Below are 10,059 nucleotides of genomic sequence, written 5' to 3' on the forward strand. Positions count from 1 at the left end.
TATTGACACCATCAAGAATTCCCATTCCTGAAGACGCCGAGCATACTCACTCAAAAATGTCAAAGCATACCTGCTCGGAAAATGTCGAGTATACTTATATATATATATATATTACTTATTTTTTTTTTATTTTTTATTTTTGAATAAAACCTCATTGTATTCATATTTAACCAGTATCCGTTACATCATTCATTTTATCTAAAACAACTTGATTAACAATTGCTTCAGGGCCCTCCTCAACCCAATACCTATCCCCTTCATAGTTCAATGCCATCTTAGCTAATTGATGAGCAACCTCATTGCCCTCTCTTCGAATAAAGTTTACATTCCATCTGAAAAAAGAATGTATTTTCTGCTGCAAAGCCTCCACCAGATGTCCTGCACTAGAGTCATCCCTATCCCCCCTTCTTACTGCATCAATAACTCCTTTTGCATCCCCTTCAAACTGGACATTCCCTAACCCCAATTCTTCACATAACACCATGGCTTCCCAAAATGCCAAACATTCTGCAGCAAACACACAGCCATTGAACACTTTTACAGTACATTTTGCAGCATAAACTTCACCCTCACCATCTCTGATTACCACCCCAATCCCCAATCTCTTAGAAAACTCACAAGTAGCAGCATCAAAATTAGCTTTTAGCATTGAATCCTTCGGCTTTCTTCACCCATTACCTTCCTTCATTGCTTGCTTGATAGCTTTTTTATCTATCTCCCCCTTTAAACTCTCTTGAGCCAGCTTATAATCTTCATAACCTGATAATGCAATTTGTACAACAGTAGCAGGAGTCAAGAATTTTTTCTCAAAGATATACTTATTTCTTCTATGCCATATGTTTCTCATAATCATGGCCATTTTTTCTATATTCTCTGTAGAGAGTTTACTATACATTTCCTCCCAGAGCTGTAAAAAATTTAAAACACCCACCCTCAATTTCTGTACAGGACTACCCCTCTCAGCTCACACATCAGAGGCCGCAGGGCACCACCATACAGCATGCATTTCAGATTCCTCATTTTCCAAACACATAGGACATTTTGCCTTCTCCACTACCCTCCTTTGCCTTAGATTTAGCATAGTAGGCAGAATATTGTTGGCAACTCTCCACAAGAAAAGCTTGACAGCATTTGGGACTCCCAACTTCCATATCTGTGTCCATGTCCTTTCTTCTTTGCCTGAATCTGAACACTCTACACCCTTTTGTCTTCTATCTTGTTGCACCATATGATAAGCACTTCTAACTGAGTATTTTCCATCTTTTGAGTACCCCCAAATTAATCTATCATCTGTTTCCACAGGACTGATTGGTAAAGATAAAATCAGGTCAGCTTCATCTCTGTCAAAAATTTGCCTCACTAAATCCACCTTCCATTCCCTGCTAGTTCTATCAATCAGCTCACAAACACGATCTTCAGCTTGTAAAATTTTAATATGAGATTGTACACAACCAGTAATAGACTTTGGCAACCATTTATGGCCCCATATTCTGATGTTCTCACCATTTCCAACTCTCATCCTCATTCCCCTTCTAATCACCCCTAAAGCCGACCATACACTCCTCCAAATAAATGAAGGAGATTTGCCCAAAGTAGCTTCAAGTAAAGGAACATTCTTGAAGCATTTGTCTTTAAAAATCCTGGCAACAAGAGAAGAAGGATTCATCAACATTATCCAGCCTTGCTTAGCTAACATAGCCAAATTAAAGTCTTCTAATTGCCTGAAGCCCAATCCACCTCCCTTCTTATTCTGCCCCATCCTACTCCATTTCCACCAGTGCATCCAATCTTCCTTTCTGTATTGAGACTACCAGAATTTAGAAAAAAGTTGTTCAATCTCACCACACAATCTCTGAGGTAGTTTGAAAACACTCATCGTGTATGTAGGAATGGCTTGCAACACAGCCTTAATCAAAATTTCCTTCCCAACTTTTGACAAGAAGCCATTCTTCCAATTTTGAATCCTCTTCCATACTCTCTCTTTAAGTCCCCTCAAAGCATTATACTTTGATCTTCCAACTATCGCAGGCAAACCAAGATATTTCTCATATCTGTCACAGATATAGGACCCTGCCTCTTTATAGATTTCACTCTTTACATTCTCCTTTGTATTGGTGCTGAAAAAAATAGAGGTCTTCTGCTTATTAAGTTTCTGCCCCGAGGCCTTCTCATAACCTTCAAGGATCTCATACATACTCCTCCACTCATTCAAAGTAGCCCTACCAAAAACCACACAATCATCTGCAAACAGCAGGTGATTCACCTTTAACCCCCCCTCACAGCAGCTACTCCTCTCAATACCCCTTCTCTTTCAGCCTTTAAAAACATCTGGCTTAGTCCTTCTACACAGATTAAGAACAAATATGGGGATAGAGGATCACCCTGCCTCAATCCTCTTGAAGGATAAAATTTCTTCCCTGGCCTCCCATTCACAACAACTGAGTAAGAAACTGATTGTACACATTGCATTAACAGTTTTGTGATCTTCTCCCCAAACCCGAGTCTTATTAACATAGCTTTCAAAAAAGGCTATTCCACACGATCATATGCCTTTGACATATCAATTTTTACAGCCATATTACCAGTCTTTCCTTTTTGTTTGGACTGCATCGAGTGAAGTAACTCAAAAGCAACCATAATATTATCAGTAATAAGTCTGTCAGCAATGAAAGCACTTTGATTCTGTGAGATGGTAGCATGCAGCACCTTTTTCACACGGTTTGCCAGAACCTTTGAGATTAGTTTATACAAGACATTGCATAAACTAATTGGTCTGAACTCCACCACAGTCTTAGGCACCTTTATCTTTGGTATCAAAGCAATATGAGTGTGGTTTAACTCTGCCACCATCTGTCCCCCATTCAGAAACTCTAAAACAGCCTCACTAATATCACTGCCAATTACATTCCAATGCTTCTGAAAAAAACCAGCCCCAAAACCATCAGGCCTAGGTGATTTCCATGGTGACATTTGGTTCAGAGCCACCTGCACCTCTTCCTTGTTGAAAGTCCTTTCTAAACCACACCTCATATCCTTGGTAATCTTTGGTTCCATATCACCAATACACTTTTCAATAACATCTTCAGAAGGACTACTAGATAAGTACACTTCAGCAAAATAATCACTAAATGCCCCTTCAATTTCTGCCTGATTACTCACTAAAATCCCTTGGGCATTAGTAATCTCAGAGATGGAATTCTTTTTCTTTCGTTGGTTGACACATGCATGAAAATATTTTGTATTTCGATCTCCTTGCTGCAACCAGTGAGCCTTAGCTCTCTGCTTCCACCAAATATTCTCCTGCTCAAGTAGCTCATCCAACTTTCTGCTAACATCTTTTATTTCAGATATATTTTCAGGCCCTTCCACTTCCTTTAACCTTTTGAGTCTGCTAGTTAAGAGCCTAATATTAGCCCCTTTGTTTGCAATCTTTTCTTTTGCCCATAATCCAAGAGCCTGTCTACATGAATTCAATCTTCTTTGTGCACTTGGTAGCCTTCCAAACCCAATACCATCATACCTCTTCCATGCCTTTTCTACTGTCTTCCCACACTCCTCTTCCTTATCCCAGCACATCTCATAACGAAACATCCTCTTACATTTCTCATAGATAAGTCTATCTTTTGAGTAGGTGAGGATTATAGGTACATGGTCAGAAACCCATGTTACCACAGTATCCACTACTACTTTATTAAAAAAACTCCTCCAAACTTGATTAGCAACAGCACGGTCTAACCTCTCTTTAACAAAAGAGTTGTTATCATGACCATTGCTCCATGTATACTTAATACCCCTCCAGCCCAAATCACACAACCCTCCATTAGATAATGCCTCTCTAAAATCCTCCATTTGCCCCTCCTTCCTCTCATTTCCTCCCCATTTTTCCTCCTGTGACACTATCTCATTGAAATCACCTAATATGCACCAACCTACATCAGGAGAAGGTTTTAGCATCTGCAATAACTCCCAAGAACCCCTTCTCTTTACAGCCTCTGGATGCCCATAAAAACCAGTCAAGAGCCACTTTGAACTCTCCCCTTTATTCTTCACCCATAGACTTATATGCCACTGTGAGTAATTCCATAATTCCACCTCCTCAACATACTTCCACATCATCACCAACCCTCCACTCAACCCTCTCGGTTCTACCACCATACATCCTTCAAAACCCAATTTTTTTTGCACTGCTTCTACTTTTTCAACTCTTAACTTTGTCTCCATAATGAAGATAAAGTCTGGCAACTTTTCCTTTGCAAGTCTACAAAGGAACTGAACTGTCCGAGGGTTGCCAAGCCCTCGGCAGTTCCAGCTTAAAGCCCTCATTGCTCTTGGCAGGTCTGCCTTGCAGCACCTGCCAATAACAGTACACTACCTGAGTGAATATCCTCCCTCCTAACTTTTTTTGTTTTTACCTCATCCCTTTCCTCCTCCCACTCATCCCTCCTAATCAACCTTTTACTCTTCCCTGCACACTTCCCCGGGCTTTTTGATTTTACCATCTCTCTAGCTCTCCTCTTCCAAGTCTTTTTAATCTCATTTATTTTTTCTACTTTTTCTAACCCAATCTCCTCCCTACCTGCCACCTCCTTACAACCCGTAACTTGTTGCCCCACCTCCTCCTCAACCACTTTTTCTAAACTACCCTTCCCCTCCCCACTTGTCATGCTATTTATTTTCTCCTCTAACCCCTCCTGCCTCTTCACCACCATTAACTCCCTTCCACTGCCCATCTCAATGCTTTCTCCCTCACCTTCCATTGGTTTTACCACCAATGACTCCTCTTCTCTAGTATCAGTAGCCTTATCCTTACTCACAGCCTCATAAGAAGCACTCTCCTCCCCTCTGCTACTATCCTCCTCATTTATTTTTCTCTCCCAATATTTTTTCTCCCCTCCTCCCTTATAACCTTTTTTTCTAACTCCCCTCTCAGCTCTAAGTCACGAGCCAAATTGCTCTTGAGAAGAGCTTTCATTCCTTAACCCCTCTCCTCCCATCAAACATCCCTTCTCCCCATGAGTTAACCACCCACAGTGAAAGCACATCCTAGGCATTTTTTCATACTTCACACTAGCCCATACATTCTGGCCATTTACTTTTATCCATCTCCCTCGAACAACAACCTTTTTCAAGGGAATTTCTACTCTGACTCGCAGAAAACCCCCCCAACCTATACCATTCTCCGGTATATCCACCTTCATTAATTTTCCTAGAGATTCACCAATCAAACGTCCCTTCTCTTTTATCATGCAAAACATAGGTAGATTATGGATCTGGATCCAAAACAGCTCATGATCAAAACACCATTCATGCGGTTGAGTAAACACATCAAACACCTTGAGGACAAACAACTGGTTATCAAATAACCATGGTCTGCCGTCCATTACTCTCAGTTTATCAGCCACAGTATGAAATGTAATTACAAATTTGTTTTCACTAACCTCACGAAATTCAGCTGGCTTACTAATGCGCCAGATTCTGTTCATCGTACTGGACAGAACCTCCTTACTAATCAACCTCTCTAGGCAGATCTTTCCAACCAAGCTGCATTCCCCCTGTTCCCAAACTTCACCTTCAACCTCCTCACCAACATCTACTACTACTCTCTCTTCCTCCGAAAGCCTCAGCTTCTTCCATTGTTCTTCCAAACTCCTCAATCCTCCACCATCAGACTCGTCCATGGCAGCCTCACACTCACTGTCCTATCGGTTAGTTATAACCGTTTTTCACCACCTCTATTTCCAGAGAGAAAATAGAGAGGAGACTTTCAAAATATATATTACTTATTTGAAAACTTAAATAATCACATCTATCATCAATGTGTAATTTACTTTTATAGATGTGGTGTGTAAACGTAGAAGGATTCTATATGTTAAGACTGATGAGCACGTGAAGAGAGAGAGAGTTTGGAGAGAATAACAGAAAGAGTAATGCTAGGTGGTCGGCGGAAAGGATGATAAAGATACACTTACAATCTCCTTATCACAGTCTTACTGAAATTTTTATTTATTTTCTTTTAATTATTTTTTTAACATTTAATCATTAAGAAAAATTTTAAAAAATATACAACCTTACTAAGAGTCACTTTTTTAACTATTAAGTAAATAAAAAAAAATAAAAAGAATAGTAAGATGGTAATAAGTTTATCATTATTCCGACAGACATCTCACCAGGGGTGCCTGCTGATAAGCCCTACTTAGCTGATTTTATTTTTTTAAACTTCAGCGGTAAGACTTCTAACACTATAAGTAAGGGGGCACCATTGGTAACTTGTGAGCAGTGAAATGTGATAGACGGCAAAGAGGCAAGGTGTGAAGTAGTTATGGAGTAGGCGAGAAATAGGTGTGTGCACGAGAGAGAGAAATGGTGAAAAATATAAGGAGAGAAAAATAGAAAGGTGATGACATTGCTTTAAACATTTCCCCATAACAAGCTTCATGCTTGCAAAAATAACATTGTTTTAATCATGTCCTTGTAACGAGCTGATGGAATTATGGAGATAATGTTGGTCAATTTTTATAATTAAAAGACTCAACCAAAAATATTTTGGTCTTGAGATTGATACAAGATCTGACTATGGGACAATGCAAGACATCCAATGATGGCGAATATAGTCCTTTGGGGGATGCATACCTTGTGGCAGGAGACTAATGGTGTAGCCGGTCTAATTCAATCAAATTTTAGATAAATTTTATAATCGAACCGGTATACACTGATTTTGAAAATTTAAAAACCGATACGAACCGATTAATCAGGGAAACTAGAACTTTCAATTTTTTTTTTTTTGTTTTGATTCGGTCCTATCCGGTTTGCTGGTTATTGTTTACACGTGTGGTACTATATAAGTTTAGTATTATTATTTTCTCAATACTAAACTTAATTGTTAGAACTAAGTATTTCTTATTACCAATTATTAATTCATTAAAGTTCAATTATATTAGTATAATATAAGTGGTGTCTAACTTATTTGTGAGATTAATAAAATTGAATAATAAAATTAAAATAATATAATTGATGTCTAATTATACTAGTATAAGTAGTGTCTAACTTACATAAAATATTATATTAATTTGACGTTATAAGATCAGTAGACTTGAATAATAAGATTATAATTTCATGTTATATTAATTACCAATTTAGCATATAATATATATACTATAATATAAAAAATTATATATATACTGGTCCGGCTCGATTTAAAACGTTTTTCAAAATATAAAAATCGATACCACACCGGTTTAAGACCGGTTTTAATCTTAAGAACCAATACCGCAATAAACCTATTACGAACGGGACCGAACCCACGAGTTAATCCAGTCTAGTTCAACATATATATATATATATATATATTTTTAACATCCCTACAGAAGACCAATAAGTCCTGTGAGGACAACCCTAGATGATGAAGGGAAGTAAAGGGCACACAACCCACTTTTTTCTTAGGGGGTGGGGCTGGGGGCGATAAAACCATATACGCAGGTTACAAGATATCGTGAACAGTGATAAATCTGAAAAATCTGGGATAATGCAATATAAAGATGAAAAATGAGCCTGTTGATAAATGATACATTTTCTTCATATGATTATGGCTCAATTATATTCAATTTTTCGTTAATAAATTGTTGATATTAGTGGTATTATTTTATTTGGATCAAGCTTAGTTCTACGTATTAAATGTCTATTTATTTCATGAGGAGGCAGACATGAGTGAAATTTTTCATAGGAAGGGCGGGATTAGTACCACGGCTGTCCATATATAATAGGAAATCTTGCTATGTGTTATAACCCTCTTATGTTTAATAACGTTTTGAACCTTTTTGTCAGTCATTTTGCTGTGTAAATAACAATCCACTTTTGATGTTTAATACATCTTCTTGATATGTCATGAGTTTCCAAACATATTTACTCCCATTAACCAATAATTACTCATGCAAAAATGCTCGCAACCAGGCAAGTATTATAGAATACAATTACTCGCCATTTGGTGAGCAACATAAGGAGTGATAGTGCTCATCATCTTGACTTGAAATATACATAGGGATAAATGCCCACACTAGGTGAGCATTATAGTGTTCAATAGAAGCACAATTCTCGTATCCTGAGCGAATGTTCTTGAAAGCACAGAGCTTGCCACTTTGGTGAGAGAAATAAAGAGAGAAGGTGTTGGGCGAGCACCTCAGTGACAATTCAGATAGGACGGAAAAATGAAAAGAAGAAGGATAGGTGATATTATCAATTTTGAGAAATATCTTAAAATTATCTATATGGAATATTATTAATGTATTTATTTTTTTCCGCGGCTCTTCCATTTTCATTTTTAATTGGCAGCACACCCTTCTAATATATATATATATATATTTAAAAAATTTTCAGTTCGCTTTTGAACACACTCCCCCTTTAATTTGTTAACTGCAATGGGTTTAGACAATCAACCGAATTACAAACGATCAAGGTATTACCACCTCTAAATCATGCGTCCATAGGAAACAATTAGGACGTTCAAACCTCTTTAAACAAAACTAACTGACGAGTAGTCCAAGGTCTCTCCAATACTTGGAACTTCCTATAGCATCTTATAGGCTAGAGTTGCCACCAATAAAGGTGTACCCTTTTTAAGACACAAATCGACATGGAAGCTAAATGATTTGCTGCTTGGATGGATCGAAAGTCTATTCTTGGAAAAATTTATCCATGCCAAGTGCTAGTAAGTCTTGACAACATCGAGACTTTGATTAGTCCCCATTTAGATTACAAGATGGTCTCATCTCAACATTCAAATATCATAAATACAAATAATTTTTTAATTTTAAATTTTCAACATTTTCATTAAATCATTATCTACTTATTATAAATTTTCTAAACTTAAAAAAAAAAAAAAAACACACACACACACACACACACACAAAAACAATTCAAGTTTTTTAAATTTTAAAATAAAAATTATATTCTAATAATATTTTAATTTTATAATATTTTTATTTAACTTTTTCTTTCATTTCCCAAAACCCCATAAAAAATATTTAACTTAAACTATTTCATTATTATTCTCAAACTATTTTACTATTATTTTCAAACTATTTTACTACTATTTACAAATTTCACAACTAGATGAAGTCAAAGTCAAATTAGGGACTAGTGACTGGTAGCTTTCAAATATTATAAATATGTTGTAAAATAACATTGTAAAATTGTATGACCACCTTGAGCTAGCCGTCAAATGCACAGTGCATAGTGCCAGCATAGTACTGCATAGTAACTGGCATAGTAAATGGCCGACATCGCACAGTGTGCATAGTGCCAGCATAGTACTGCATAGTAACTGGCATAGTAAATGGCCGACATCGCACAGTGCGCATAGTGCCAGCATAGTACTGCATAGTAACTGGCATAGTAAATGGCCGACATCGCACAGTGCATAGTACTGCATAGTAAATATGCACAGTACCAGCATAGTACTGCATAGTAACTTGCATAGTTCCCTTTGTACGCCTATATATATCGTTGAATTCTTTAAGAAATTCATAAGTTTCATAACTTCTCTGAGTTCTATCTCTCTCTCTCTCTCTCCTTTCGATAGTTTTATAACACGTTATCAGCACGAGAGTTCTGACGATCTTGAAGCTAATAGTCCTCTACTTCAAGTAAGTCTTTCAATATATTTTTTTATAGTTTTCAAAATGAATATGAAATATTAAACATACTTATGTTCTTGATTTATATATGTAGAAAATGTCAAATCTTACAAAATTGGAATTCGTTGCTCTTGACATTTCTGGGAAAAATTATTTATCTTGGATCCTTGATGCTGAGATCCATCTGGATGCAATGAACCTGGGAGATACAATTAAAGAAGGAAATCAAGGGTCCCTGCAGGACCGTGCTAAGGCAATGATTTTCCTTCGGCACCATCTTCATGAAGAATTAAAAACTGAGTATCTAACGGTGAAAAATCCACTTATTTTGTGGAATGATTTAAGGGAGAGATATGAACACCAGAAAACTGTAATCCTCTCAAAAGCTCGTCATGATTGGATGCACCTGAGGTTGCAAGACTTCAAGAGT

At 37.2% G+C, this 10,059-nt stretch overlaps 1 protein-coding gene across 1 annotated transcript; it reads right to left on the bottom strand.

Moving 5' to 3' along the window:
- Nucleotides 1-1,807: 1,807 nt before the first annotated feature.
- On the bottom strand, nt 1,808-2,469 carry LOC122282219. The gene is made up of 2 exons (XM_043094170.1): nt 2,327-2,469; nt 1,808-2,219 (listed from the first exon to the last, which is right to left on the bottom strand). Exons 1-2 carry the CDS (start codon nt 2,467-2,469, stop codon nt 1,808-1,810), a joined length of 555 nt encoding a protein of 184 aa, XP_042950104.1.
- Nucleotides 2,470-10,059: the final 7,590 nt, after the last annotated feature.

Source organism: Carya illinoinensis, chromosome 11 (assembly GCF_018687715.1).
Source record: "Carya illinoinensis cultivar Pawnee chromosome 11, C.illinoinensisPawnee_v1, whole genome shotgun sequence".
Lineage (NCBI taxonomy): Eukaryota > Viridiplantae > Streptophyta > Magnoliopsida > Fagales > Juglandaceae > Carya > Carya illinoinensis.

Bases quoted from the DNA above. Each gene is read 5' to 3' on its own strand.
- LOC122282219 (XM_043094170.1), bottom strand. From the start codon at position 2,469: ATGCAATGTGTACAATCAGTTTCTTACTCAGTTGTTGTGAATGGGAGG. The intron at 2,220-2,326 runs GTTTTTAAAGGC...GGTTTTTGGTAG, and splicing joins GTAGAAGGACTAAGCCAGAT to GGCTACTTTGAATGAGTGGA.